General features: G+C 37.1%; 2 protein-coding genes across 7 annotated transcripts; one reads left to right on the top strand and one right to left on the bottom strand.

Moving 5' to 3' along the window:
• LOC105157456 (tryptophan aminotransferase-related protein 2-like) lies at positions 449 to 6,663 on the top strand. 2 transcript variants are annotated; one of them, XM_011073864.2, is made up of 6 exons: positions 449 to 1,109; positions 1,400 to 1,713; positions 3,944 to 4,247; positions 5,417 to 5,700; positions 5,873 to 6,177; positions 6,352 to 6,663. In XM_011073864.2, the coding sequence occupies exons 1-6, from the start codon at positions 1,014 to 1,016 to the stop codon at positions 6,537 to 6,539; spliced, it is 1,491 nt and encodes a 496-aa protein (XP_011072166.1). In that variant the 5' UTR covers positions 449 to 1,013; the 3' UTR covers positions 6,540 to 6,663. The 2 variants fall into 2 exon arrangements, with proteins under 2 accessions (XP_011072166.1, XP_020548427.1); XM_020692768.1 differs by having other exon boundaries at positions 453 to 993.
• LOC105157252 (AP-1 complex subunit mu-2-like) lies at positions 6,760 to 12,842 on the bottom strand. Of its 5 annotated transcripts, none has more exons than XM_011073613.2 (13): positions 12,299 to 12,842; positions 10,991 to 11,072; positions 10,733 to 10,874; positions 9,777 to 9,923; positions 9,644 to 9,706; positions 9,384 to 9,560; positions 9,177 to 9,280; positions 8,760 to 8,867; positions 8,528 to 8,624; positions 8,299 to 8,396; positions 7,845 to 7,986; positions 7,633 to 7,755; positions 6,760 to 7,038 (listed from the first exon to the last, which is right to left on the bottom strand). In XM_011073613.2, exons 3-13 carry the CDS (start codon positions 10,859 to 10,861, stop codon positions 6,940 to 6,942), a joined length of 1,287 nt encoding a protein of 428 aa, XP_011071915.1. In that variant the 5' UTR covers positions 10,862 to 10,874; positions 10,991 to 11,072; positions 12,299 to 12,842; the 3' UTR covers positions 6,760 to 6,939. The 5 variants fall into 5 exon arrangements, with proteins under 5 accessions (XP_011071915.1, XP_011071916.1, XP_011071917.1 ...); XM_011073614.2 differs by having other exon boundaries at positions 10,991 to 11,066; XM_011073615.2 differs by having other exon boundaries at positions 10,733 to 10,854; positions 12,299 to 12,841.

The raw sequence follows: 14,198 nt of genomic DNA, 5'->3' as shown, positions 1-14,198 counted from the left end.
TTAGTAATAAGTCAATTGGGGGTAAACATAGATTTTTTATTTTTATTTTTGAATTAAGAGCGATGAACGATTATTAATTGAAATAAATTGATTACAATCATTCTTGTCGGAAACAACAATCATACTTTGATCAATAATACCAAATAAACGAAATTTAATCAACACCTACTGTTCAGTAGAAACAACATTCCACACATAAGGTGGGGTTCGAGCCCATGGGGCCTCAACTTCGTCAATTGAGCAAGACCTCATTGATTTTGATTTTAGTTTATATAAGTAAATTCGGTGAATTTTGACTAATGAAGGAATTTATATGTACGACGAAAATAAATATATTTTATATTGAAGAAACCCAAAATAAAAGCAAAGTAGAAAAGATGAAAATAAAAGATTTTATAGTTAGAAAGAGAAAAGGAAAGACAGAGAGCATTTGAAGAGGAGTAGTAAACAAATAAAGAAAAGAACAAAGGCAAACTGGAATTGCAACATTCCACCACCGAAAAACCCACACTCCTCACAAAAATAGCAGCTTTTCTTTCCTCTCCTTTCGCCATATCCCCATAACCAGCAAAGCCACTCCCTTTTTTCCCCTTCTCTCTCACACAGTAGTACGTGAGAGAGAGAGAGAGAGACGCATCATAATTTAACGCTGAATCTACCACTTAATCTTTTTGTTGGGAACTCAAACTTTCCTCCACCAATATAGTATAAATAAGCCTGCAACATACCTCTTGGTTACTGCAAGCATTAGTGCCTTTCAAGCTACAGCCAACACTGCAGAATCTGCAGACTTTTCTCCATCGTATAAGCCTACCCTTATTTACCTGATATAAATCACTTTTAAACTTTGCCAGCCTCGATCAATCTCACTTTCTTTCTCTCTCAAAAAATCTTCCGAAATGACAATGTGTTGAAAGATCTTTACAGATTCTCAACTCTTTCTTTTCTGTATGTAGCATTCCAGAAGTGGGATTTCTTTTCGGATTGTTGCAGGTACTTATTTATGCGAATGCATGAACAAGTTGACATATTTGAGTTATCATACACAAGGGCATCCTCTCTTTGTTCAATACTGTCTATTAAGCACTTCAAGTAGTAGTCTTGTTCAGGTATTGTGAACTCCACAAGTTCACACGAATTTTCTTTTCTGGAATCTGGAGCACATATTATTGTGTAACTTTTTCATATTTGAATTAGTGAACTTTTTTTTTTTTTTTTGGAATTAGCGAACTTGTGGGTTTCATTTTCTTTTCTTTTTTCTTTTTTGGTTTTTTGTGTATAAGATGAGCAATCTTTGCTCCAGTTAGGGCAAGCATGCACTATTAGCTTCTGTTATACCATATGTGTTGCTCTTTGCTTTCTGTTTGTACTCTGCTGAAATTATTCTCCTTTTCATCAGGGATTTTTCAGAGGGCAAAAGGGAGTCTTGCAACGACATCTTGTTCTCGATATTATGGAGTTTAGAACAATGATTTTGAGCCACTTTTTGGTGATTTCTTTGGCCTTGAACGCGGGGCTTCTGTACAGAGACTACTGCAATGGAAGGCACAAGGCCCAAGATGTTTTCAGCTTCAACAATGACTGCAAAAACTCATCTTTGGTTACAAAAAGGGATGCTCATGTTGCCAAAAGTAAAAGGGCTTTTCTTGAAACTAAAACGCAATCTTCTTCTCCTTCTCCAAATTCTCTGGGTGACATCATCGATCTTGATCAGTAAGTTCTTTCTGACATACATAATTTTTTCACCTCTTTCATCTACTTCCCTTCAAAACACTCCACCCCTTCTTTCCTGTCCTTCAAGTTTTGGGTGGGAAAAAAGGAGTTTCTTTTTCAGTTTTTACTGTTTTCTTCATTCTTGTTTTTCTGAACTTGGTCAGAGAAAAGAATAAAGCATTAAAAGAATCTTGTTGTGGGGTTTGACTTGAGATCTTCCTCCTAGTATGTTATGCATGAATTCTGCCATCATCTTGTGCTTGTAATAATGGTAGATGAGTCACTTCATTACAATAGGGTGTCACCTTTATTTTTCTTTTCTCTTCCTTTTTTTATTGGCCCAAATATCAATCTTTCTGTCATGTGGACTGTCAATTCTGAAGGTGAAATTGTTCGTGGTCTAGTAATGATGGCTATCTAGGCACTACGAAGTTTTGTGTTCATGTTGACTTACATATTCAAAGATTCAAACTTTCTACTGCATATGCAAAATCCATAGTTGAGTCTGAAGTGGAAGAAATCACTTGACTTCTCGTAATAGAAAAGGTGGAGATTTGCTGGTGTATGTACTTATTAAGATCAGCTGATTATTTAATGGTGGTAATAAAAAGTTTAGAATGGTGTTGGTGTCATGATGGTTTGATTAGTCCTATTTTAATGGATGGGGTCATTTTACTATGGACCAGGTGTAATGCACCAAATCCACTGCTGGACATTGGATTTAGGGGCATGTGGTTAAGATCAAGTGTATTGCAACTGGTCTATTAAAAAATTTCACCATTATTGAATCTTTAAATGAGTTGAACAGTGCACTGGCATACTTGTGGGGAATTCCCTAACGTGCGCTTGAGGTTCACTTTATGTCAGTTTAGAGACAGGGACAAGTCTTGCTGGCTTGGAATTCCCATGGTGCTGGTGCATGTTAGAGTACAAGGCAAATACAGTTTACTTCTTCAATTTTGTGCTGTGTTGTTCCCCAAGTAATTGTTGTGCTGCTAAAGACAGTGGCATGCATAATGAAGGCACAATCGATGGTCGTTTTCTTGATTACTTCGTTGACCACTATCATCATTCTTTCTTGTGTTGTGCATTTTTCAATGTCGTATATTTTAATGTTATGCCCTTTTAATATCCTACTATTATAGTATACTTTATAAGAGAAATTGATATTTATCTCCGGAATAATGAACTCTTGTATTCCTCAATTTTTGATGGTTCTCGTGTTCAGAACTTGATATTTTGTGTTACATGCTTCATGGAACGGCGTTTTCTAAATTTACTGAGGAAAATAGTTGCACATATTTTCGTAGTGTGCCGATTAAAAAACATATTTAGAAATTCAACTTATGCCATTCTTTAAAATGATACTCTATACATCGATATATAAACGTCACCACGTTGTTAGCCTAAAGTCACCTTTTTTGCTACTTAAAATGAGATGAGTCGTAGTGGGTCATTCCTTGATTTGTGTATGCCCTTTGTCCTTTGAGCTCATCTAAGAGAAATATCACTAGAAACCCCTCAAAGATTTGCAAACTACACTTTAGGCCCATTTTTCATGCACCACTATAAGGAAAAGGTGTTTAAACATTTCAAATTCTTGGAGCTATTTTTAGGTGTTAGTCTATTCATGTGAAGAATGATTGTGGAGCTGATATTTACTTGTCCTTTACCCAATCATTTGATCATATCATAGTGCATGACCCACAAGTTTGGTCCTCCCATACCTACCTCCCACCCATATTGAAAACCTAAGGGAGTGGTGAGGACCACTGTCCTTGATTTTGGACCATTTGGAATGGTGATGTTATGTCATGTTGGTTAACATGTTACACCTCATTAGTCATGGCCTAGTTAGTTTTTGGTTCATAACACGAAATCTTCGACTTTTTATTGCGGGTTTTAATCTTGTCATTATGGGGCAGTGTAATAAAATGTCGTTGGAGTTCTCTAATGTATAAGGGTAGACTGGAAGCTTACAACTGATTGGCGATTATTGTTGGTCATAATGAACAAATAATTTAAGGCAGTACAAGTCAGGGCATTAGTGTTGTTTTTTATGTACAAAGTTGGAGAATGTAGGCCGTGATTGAATGCGTTGCTCTTCTCTAAAAAATGGAGTTTGAGAAAAGTGAATACAATAAATTTAGAAAAATGAGAAATAATTCAAGCTATATATTGAATGAGCCATCTTTTAGGGATGACTTATTTAATGTTAATATCCGTACAGTGGCGATCCAACAATGTATGAGAGATACTGGCAACAGATGGGGGACAAAACTACAGTTGTGATTCCTGGCTGGAAATTCATCAGTTATTTCTCTGATGTCAGAAGCCTTTGCTGGTTTTTAGAGCCGGAATTTGCAAATGCAGTTATCAGGCTGCACAAACTGGTAGGCAATGCTGTCACTGAAGACCGGTACATTGTTGTCGGAACCGGTTCCACGCAGCTTTTCCAGGCTGTGCTGTATGCAGTTTCTCAACCCAATGCCTCGGAGCCAATCAGCGTGGTATCTGCTGCACCCTTCTACTCGGTAAGTCTTCTAAACGAAGTTTAACCTAGGGAAAATGTCTCGATAGTTCGATGCAAGTTTAATTTTTTTCAAATGAGACTATCGCATACTTGTTGATGAATCTAGTCAAAGTGGCCTTATTGCTAATTGGGAGTTTGTTTTCTCACCTCAATTATTGCTTAGTACAAGCAAAATAACTTAGGTATAATTTAGGAATACTATAAAACAATCCATCGATTTTGAAATATTATAGCGCATTCCCCCTTGCAAACTAAATGGTTGAATCTTGACCTAAAACACTACTGTAGAGGGTGTCAGTTTAATTTTTCAAAATCAAGGGATCTTATTGTCATATGCCCAAACCTCAGGTGCCTCTATGTAATTAACCCAATAATTTATTTGTTTTATACCTGTCCTCTTTCCTCTGCTGCTTGTTAGAGGAACAATCTGATGCTTGTCACAGCTGCATGTTTCACCATGTCGCAACGACAACCTTGCGTGCGTTCATGTGTCACTGCTGCAAGTGCATTTGAAGTGTAGTCCACCACTCTACTCGGTCGCAAGCATCTTAAGATATGTTTGTTATTGATTCCAAGTATAGTCAAACTCTATTGTGAATAGTTAGTGTAGTTCTTGACAGTTCTTGGCCATCTCGTCGGATTTAGCTCAGACAACAAAATCTGCCATTATTGCCACCTATAGATCTGTCCCCATTTAGTGTTGCTCTTTGCAGGAGGGAACATAATTCTTAGCAATTATTTGGTATGAGATTAATGCTTGTGCTATTGCATGTTTCACAATGTTTTGGCAGCAAGCAACTCTAAGGGCACAAAATGCACATGCAAGATTCAGTGCATTTGTGATTGAGTCACAAACACACCAGCCCTCAAAATTCATAAGCTGAATTATTTTCATTAATTGCCCTGAGTTGGCTAAGATCAAGATCTTCCCCTCTGATTCTGCTTTTAATGTCCAGATTACTGAAAATATCGTCAAAATTTAGTTCACTTGAAGTTATCTTAAGCTATAATTATCAAATTCCACTAAAGCCATTTCCTTTCATCACAAATTAACAGTCTCGTAAAAATTGGTCTTTTTGTAAAGAATTTAGATGTTTGGACGACCGATTTCTTCCATTCAAGAAAGATATGCATTAACAGTTCATATTAACGTATTTTAATTGCTTGCAGTCGTATCCATTGATTACTGAATTTCTGAAGTCGGGGCTTTACAAATGGGCTGGGGATGCTCACAAATTCAACAAAGATAAGCCGTATATTGAACTAGTGACGTCGCCAAACAACCCTGATGGATTATCAAGAGAAGCTGTGGTCAAACAGGATCAGGGAATACTTATCCATGACCTAGCTTACTACTGGCCACAGTATACTTCAATCTCTTCTTCTCCTGCAGATCATGATATCATGCTGTTTACAGTTTCAAAAAGCACCGGCCATGCTGGCAGCCGTCTGGGGTGAGCAAAAAAACATCTTAATACTATGATTGTTATAAACATTATGCTTGTTCACTTGCTCAGTTTCTTGAGCTCAAATATAAGTTGGAATAACGTGTTGGTTGGCAACAGTCATAACATGTTTTATAGCAACCATGGTTTGCTCGTTATGATTTCAGTTTGTACTTGGCAGTTGGGCTCTTGTTAAGGATCAGGAAATCGCCAAGAAAATGACTGAATTCATTGTGCTCAGCACCATTGGAGTGTCCAAAGAGTCACAGCTTCGCGCAGCAAAGATTTTACAAGTTTTGTCCGATTCCCATGAACACAGAGGTAGTGTCAAGGAAGTGGAAGCCTTCTTTGATCATAGTTACAACCTCATGGCAAGGAGGTGGAAGCAACTTAGAGATGCAGTGAAAAGGAGCAAGCTCTTTAGTTTGCCGGAGTTTCCCCACAGCAAGTGCGCCTTTAGTGGTCGTACGTTTGCATCACAACCAGGTGAAATTTTCAGTTATTTTTTCATAATATTTAATAATAAAAGCGAACAAATTTCTTTTCCTAATGTGCCGGACTTCAGGAAGTTTTCAACTCTCCAAATTCTTTCAACTTTTATCAATTTATCTTCTGGCCATCTGCAGTCAATCTGACTTGTATTATTCTTATGTTGTGCAGCTTTTGCATGGCTGAAGTGTGAAGGTGAAACGGAGGACTGTGAGAGCTTTCTTCGCAACCATAAGATACTAACTAGAAGCGGGAAGCACTTTGGGGAGAGCCCGAAATATGTTAGGATCAGCGTTTTGCCCCGTGATGAAGTATTTGATCAATTTACGCAGAGATTGTCCAGTATTACTTCTTCATAGTCCTAAGTTGTTTCTAATTTTTTTTGTGTGTGCGATAAAGGTTTTAGGCAGACGGGGCTGGTAGGTAAACACGGCTTGTATTGATGTTTCGCACTATCTTCATATAACTCCTATACATAGTAAATATTTCCAAAAATCGTGTTTTCCTATGATCTGTTTATTACAAGTTAAGGTCGTACATTGTTTTCTTACAGTACAATCATGCTCGAACCAACTCAAGTAAACTGAAAAGATTGCAAGAATTTATTCAAAGATTCGAAAGAATGGTTCCTACTCCCGATAACATAATGCAAGAATCTGGAGCACCAAGGTTAAGACAAGGTACATTGAGAACAGGTTTGTGGAAAGGAAACATTCAGACCAGACCACAATGTTGTGCTGCTGAAGCATTTTCCAACACTCAGATAAGCCTTAATTCGTAGTCGCCAGCCATTGTTATGTATCTCACCCATGGAAGTGCTTGATACCCGCTTTTCTCAATAATCTTAAGGTAACGAACCTGTCCAATCCCAGAATCATGCACCCACATTTCATTAAACATAATAGTCACAAAGCGTCGATTCAATCTAAGGAACCAAGTTGCAGCAATAGAGCAGGGATCTATGGACTTATTTGCACAAGGGCTATATAATTTTCATCACAAGCATAAATAAGCTGGATGAGATGCTTCTTTTAAGACATGAACTATACTAATCACACGCCTCCAGCAATTTTAGGACTAGTATCTCTATTTCCCACAAAGGATTATGTATGTTTTCTATTAACTTATCTCTTGTTAGTTCTGTTGTTAAACAATCGGGATAATTGAGTAGATAGTTGCAGAAGTTTGTATATATTACAAAAAGATCCATCTATATGAAAAATTACACCAAGACTACTGCAGGTTCAACATTACAGATTGCTCATGACCATTTGATGTTTTGGGGGATAAATCTGCAGTACAGCACTTGATGCAGTGTAATTATTCAAAATCGAGTTGTTCTATTGTAATTATTCCTGATAACAATAGTGAACTAGTTGAGGATATTGGTGTTGTTGAATTTTTTAACATCAAGTAAAAAAATGAACATGAAAAGCCATTGTTGATGCACACCTGAATACCGGAGACAGTGAAGTACGGTATCTCAAATTTCACACGGATGGGAGCTTTTCTGTCGGCCACTGCATCCTCAGATACTATAGAAGGAAGTCTAAACTCTGCCCTCAACATATACTCCTGCATATCATTTAAATTTGAGAATAAGAGTATACATCGGAGTAAAGCTATGAGAAGCGGACAACAAGCTTTCTACCAAGAAGCCTGACCTTGTTACCAGGAAACGATTTAATTTTCCATAATAGGGCATCTGTTTCAGGAGCATATTTAGCAGTTCCCATTGATGTTCGTATACTAGGATTTGTAGCATCAGATGGCACAGGCAACTCAATTGTCACATTTGTCGCAGTGCTGTATGAATCGGTGGCCGTTTTCAACACATACAACATAAAAGTAGCAACACAGGTCAGCTAAATTCCAAAAGGAGTACTTTTTTCACCCTTCACGAAGTTCTAACTTGAACTAGGTTCGGCTAGTTCCAAGCAAATCACATGGAAAGTGTAATTCACTTGTATATGGAAAGTTTGAGGAGAATGACCAATCACATGACAAGTATAACAATACTAGTTATATGATTGGTTGGAACTAAACAAACGTGATTCACATAAAAACAAATTACTAGGGAGGAATCTAATTGTAAAGGAGGAAAGTAGAGAGGTATACCTTCGCTCCTTGAACTGGCTTTTAGCTTTTACAGTCATCTCCACGCGGCTTCTTGAATACCTCTCAACTAGAGCTTCCACCCATATAAGTGGTTTTACCTAAGAGGTCAAATTATTAAGAACTATAAAATGTTGAGGTAGCTGTTGAAGTTAAACCGGTGGTTGTGATTCATGCGATCTAACATCAAATATTAGGATATGCTATATAAATGCTAAGCAAAAATCAGTACCTGTGTACTGAGTCTATAAGTCATAAGATCAAATGATCCATCGGGGGGTATGAAAGAGATTGTACGGTCATTTTCAAACCGAGCGAGGCGGACACATCTGAAAGTAGGGCCAAAGGAGAATATAATTAGTTTCCATACAGAAGTTTTTAACTTTAGTAAAGGCCGTCATTGATTTGATTTATTTCATGCTAAAGTGTAATTGCATCCCATTTTTTCAAGCAGAAGAGCTTACTGATGGAATTTAACGTCGTCCAGATCAATGGCTTTTCCTTTTGTTGCCCGATCTTGAGCCTCCAACAGGACCCTATCGTTAAGGCCAAGCTTACATTCTGGCATGCCACTGTAAGAGAAAGACATCAGAAGTACATGAATTATCCATATTGAAGTGGAAAGAAACATCAGAAGGATCCTTTCGTTGAGAATAATTGGTGAGCTATCAGTACGACATTTGTATATAATGCTCCCATGAGCTATTTGCAAGGGGATGGAACAGAACGACAAACATATGCTAATGAAATCATCCAGTATTTCTTACAGTTACATATGCAAGCCATTCCCATGAGCAACTTGTGCAGACAAATGTTATGTTGTCATGCCATGGATATAAAAAAACACAAAGTATGTGCAGAAAAGATGATAAGCCAAGAACCTGAGACGTGTTCGCATTTTTAACGCCCCATAGACCTCGGAACGGATTATTTGCCCGTTGCTGTTGACAAGAATATTTACACTTTCCACAACATCAAGAAACACCTGATAGGAACAAAAACATATGCTGTAATAAATGAATTAGAGGGCCAATTTGATCACAAAAATCAAAAGAAAGAGAAAAGAAAAAGAAAATCAATTTCCCTACTTCATTGGTCCTGTAAACTACGCCTTCACTGCGCCAGGATACTGCATTTGTCACAGCCATTGGAGGCCGCTGTGTGCCTTCCATTTTATAAGCATCCGTCTTAATAAACTCGCTAAGTATCTTAGCTTCAGTATACTGAGGATAGCCAAAGTCCATGATTTCGTCTAGCAATTCATACTGCCATTTTTCAAAATCATTAGTTTGATCATTTAAAGACCATAGTATTTAGCATTGCTAAAGAAGCAATTTCTCGTACTTACCACTACAACAAAGTTGTCTCTAAGAGATTCCTCTTCCAGCTCTTCAAAATAATGCTTGAAAACCTGCTAATGAAGGCAAGTGATTACCTCAAACTGTAATGCTGAAACCTTAATCATTACCAAGATAACTTACGTCCACAACACGATGCAGGAAGAAGAGGAGGCTAGCTACGTTGCAGTTCTGCCTCGATGCAGTCATCAAGTACACATTACTGTGTTGAATAAACATGTAGCTCACGCCGTTTTCAAAGCAAACTGGGCCATGAGACTCTATATCGTCCTACAACAAAGCAAAATCAAGTACAATCACAACAAGGTCAAAGAACTAAAACTTTCCCTAAAACTGACTAAGTCATTCTTAGTTCCAACTTGGAAATGTTAAACATAACGACTCTCAAGTTCTCTATATGTGCATCATGAGATTGTTGGAATGTGGAGGCGAACCCAACATTTCTCTATAGTCTAACTACAGTTGTAAGTAGTTATATGAAACTCTATCCAAGTAAGAGAATGTTCAGTAATCATGGACGTTGGAACATTCTCAAAAGACATAAAAATCCTCTTGTGTTCCTTGTTTTTTACATGAATCTCACAATCTGTCTTGCAATTTCCTATACTGTAAGAAAGTAGGATTCACATGACATTATAAAGCAGGACACGGTGTTCACCTTTATGCATCATTTGATTGCAACTGTTTCTGGGCAAATATTCATTTTAGCAATAATTTTCATTCTAAAGGAATCAACTCCTGACATCCTCCTCTTAAATCCTCTGTAGTCAAAGAAATCAACACCTGACATCAATTTTCTCTTAGAATTCTTATTCTTGTGGCTGCAAGACTACATTTTTTACCAAGAATATTTCATTCTTCTCAATTCTCTGTTACTCACTCACACACAACACAGATACATGTGTATATATTGTTTCATAGATTAAAACAAACTACAGATTTCAAATCTTTGAAGAGATCAATAACCCATAAATCCTCTGCTAGGCTAATCAGGCGAGAAACCCGTTTTCAAGAACCGGAAAATTTAGATAAGCTTTCAATCAGGCACAAGACCGATGTTTGTGTGTGGATAAATGTACCTCTTTCTCAAGGAGCTTAGAGAAGAACTTCTCGACCTGGGCGGCGGAGACCTGCCCCCGATAATCGCGGCTGATCAAACACCGGCCCTTGATGTCTAGAATAAACAGCGCCGACGTAGCGCCTGCCATGGATGAATAATCACTGTGAAAAACAATTCAAGATACACATTATTATTACATATACATGCGTCAACTCTGTGTGTTTGTGGAAATACGTATACGTATACGTGTATGTAGAGGTGTATGCAAGGAATTTACCAAAAGAAGAATCAATGGTGAAGTAGTTGTCCGCGTCCGTTGAGTGAGATCTTTCTTCTTGCTATGTTTGTTTCTCCTGCTCCTTGAAACCGCAACTCATGTAAGAAATTAAGGAAAAATTACATTAACCTCCGCTCAATTATAGCTATTTGCTCTTCCTTCCCTTAATTTTAAAACATGAGCAAAGATCTCCCTGTCATTAGTTCCTGGGATAATTACACCGTTTTCCCATGAGTTTTATATAATTATACGTAGACCTCATCTTGTTTGAAAATTTATATTTAATAGATGTTTATTTTCATCAAATAAATAAATTTCTCGATTAGTCAAAATTTATTAAATTTGTTGATATTGATAAAAAAAATAGTGAAAATTCATATTTACCTCTAATTGGCTTATTGCTGACTTATATAAATCAAGGGGTTAATAATATTTTATCATCCGAACTATGATCGTTTTTACACTTTGGCATCTAAACTTTTTTTTAGTGCCTACTTACCATTTCAACTTTATGAAATTTTACACTTTGCCATTTATAATTATTTTTTCACCGAAGTCTTTGTCAAAAAAAATGTGATGTTTAAGAGTTACGTGATGTAATATTTTTCACATATGCACAACATGTGATATTTTTTCTACAAAAAAATCAACTAAAAATCAATCATATATGGTAAAGTGTAAATTTGGCAAAATTGAGATGACAAATTGATACACAAAAAAATTTAGATGTCAATGTATAAAAACATGCATAGTTTGGATGACAAACATAATTTACTCTAAATCAAATATATCTTTTTCTTACCAAAAACTGTCCTTATACATCTTCATATGCTAATACATCTGATGAAGTATATTTTCACCTTTATAAGAGTAGTTAGGTCAGAAAATATTATTGATCTGTAATAAGTCAATTAGGAATAATTATGAATTTTTATTTTTTTATAATATGAGCAAATTCACTGAATTTTAACTAAGGGAAAGATCTATTTGTTAGGTGAAACGAATGTCAAATATACTAAGTGGAATTTACTAAACTAAAAAAAGTTTACGTATAATTACACTAAATTTTAGAAGAGAGTACCAATAACTTTTAACTTAAGGACCAAAATGCCCCTTCATAATTACTTCAAAAAAATTGAAAAAATAGTCTACTAGAGATTAGGAACGAAAAATGAAAAGTTAAGGTAAAAATAAATGCAATAATCCTAGTTAATAATTTACAGCAATATTAATACATTGAGAATGCATCATTAGATCAATAAATTCACAACAACGTGGGACAAATACTCATTACAATAAATTACTCACAATAATATGAGAGATTAGTGACAGTCGCTTCATGGCGGGGGAAAGGGTAGCTATGGCAACCTGGCATTCTTGCGGTAGTAGAGGACGAGAGGCGACCAACTTCGATGATTGGTTGTTTGTGGGGAGCAAATGGGAGCAACGAAAATGAGCGGGGCGGACTGGTGGTGGACTAAGATGCAGCAAGGTGTTATGAATCGTGAACTTGGCGGTGGGGATTCACTAGCATTGCTGAATGAGAATTGGGTGCCGAGGAGACGAAGTGGGTGGGCTGTGAGGAGAAAGAAAAGTTAGGGAGATTTGCCATCGTAGGTTGGAATGCAACCATCGTTAACTCGCACAAAAATTCATAGAGGAACGAACATCTTGCACTATCGCTGTGAGGGACGCGAGAGAAGGTTGAAGAAGTTGAAATTTCAGTTCAAAGTTTGGAGCAGAAGGTGATATGGTGGAGAAGAGATTGAAATGAAAAGTACCAAATGATATAGTTAAAAATTATAATTTTTCGATTCAAGCTGGGATAGACTCCAGAATTGAAAGATGGAAGAGATTTTGCTGCAAATTTTTTGGTGTCCCTTTTCATTTATGAAGCTAAGGCTGAATACACATTAAAATTAAAGATCTACTGACAAGTGTTCATATCCTAGTCTTCTAGCTGCCGTTTTCTAACAACTTTTGTCTTGCATGCCATGATTTTCATTTAGACCATAAAAGTTCTTTTAGGCTACTAGGTTCATTTTCATAAACTGATGGGCTGAATCAGCTAAGACTTGTGCTTTGATAGCTGTTCGAGGTAGGTAGAAAATATCATGTTCGTCCAATTCCACAACCCACTTTATTAGTCTACCAGATATATCAAGTTTTTTCACAGTCTGCTTCAGAGGGAGGTTTATCTATGCCCAAGGGATGTGAGAGAAAATAGGGATGCAACCTTCGTGCGGTGATCACCAAGGCAAAGGCCATTGTTTTCCAAAGGCGTGTTTTGCTCTTTTGCTCCATTGAGTACTTTGCTTATATAGTATATGTCATTTGTTTTCCTGCTTCCTCTCTAAGGAAGATCGAGCTGACCGCCATAAGGGTCGTGGAGACGTAGATGTGTAATGTATCCCACGGGGATAGCTTGGCTAGTAGTGGGAGTCTTGCCAAATATTTCTTGAGTTCTTCAAACACGTGTTGACAAACTAAATCCCATAAGTTTTTCTCAGAGGATTTGGAAATAAAACGACCGAGAGCCATTATTCTTCTCGTCAGTCGTTGTACTCGTGCACATTGGCTGGTGCCTTCAAGTCCAGGATTGTCTTGATTTTTGAGGGAGTTCTCTCAGTCACATGAAGGATAGGAATCGTCCCTTCAAAGCGCGAACGTGCATTTAGCTGAGTTAAGCTTTGTTTCGTACTTCCTTAGGACCTCGAACGTTTCTTCCAAGTCTATCATGTGATACTCTACTTTTTTACTCTTTATGAGCGAAAGATTTTATCCACTAAGCGTTGATACATGGCACCTGCATTTTTAAGTCCAAAAGGTATGCGTATATAGCAGAAGGTACGACCGAAGGTAAAAAAGTTGACTCTTTTGTGGTTCTCAGGGGCCAACATATTGATGGTATCCTTAAGAGGCATCAATCATGCTTAACAAGTCATACAAAGAAGTGGGTCCACTACTTGATCGATTCTTAGAAGTGGGTAGAAATCCTTTGGATAAGCCTTGTCAAAATTTCAAAAATACTTCTGGGTTTAGGGACTAACACCATGTTGGATAACCACTTTGAAAATTGAATTTCTTTTATGTGCGTGGTCGCCAGAAATTTGTCGATTTCAACCTTAATAATCTTATCCTTTTTAGGCTTGAAATGCCTCTTATTTTGCTTTGTTGGCTTCACATTAGGATCTATGTTGAGGTGGTG

Source organism: Sesamum indicum, linkage group LG3 (assembly GCF_000512975.1).
Source record: "Sesamum indicum cultivar Zhongzhi No. 13 linkage group LG3, S_indicum_v1.0, whole genome shotgun sequence".
Lineage (NCBI taxonomy): Eukaryota > Viridiplantae > Streptophyta > Magnoliopsida > Lamiales > Pedaliaceae > Sesamum > Sesamum indicum.
The sequence above is the reverse complement of the archived record's forward strand: the minus strand, read 5'-3'. Positions and strand labels throughout refer to the sequence as shown.

Bases quoted from the DNA above. Each gene is read 5' to 3' on its own strand.
- LOC105157456 (XM_011073864.2), top strand. From the start codon at position 1,014: ATGAACAAGTTGACATATTTGAGTTATCATACACAAGGGCATCCTCTC. The intron at 1,110-1,399 runs GTATTGTGAACT...CCTTTTCATCAG, and splicing joins CAAGTAGTAGTCTTGTTCAG to GGATTTTTCAGAGGGCAAAA. The intron at 1,714-3,943 runs GTAAGTTCTTTC...ATATCCGTACAG, and splicing joins GACATCATCGATCTTGATCA to TGGCGATCCAACAATGTATG.
- LOC105157252 (XM_011073613.2), bottom strand. From the start codon at position 10,861: ATGGCAGGCGCTACGTCGGCGCTGTTTATTCTAGACATCAAGGGCCGG. The intron at 9,924-10,732 runs GTACATTTATCC...GCTTTGTTGTAG, and splicing joins CTAAGCTCCTTGAGAAAGAG to GACGATATAGAGTCTCATGG. The intron at 8,868-9,176 runs GTTCTTGGCTTA...TTTCTCTTACAG, and splicing joins AAAATGCGAACACGTCTCAG to TGGCATGCCAGAATGTAAGC.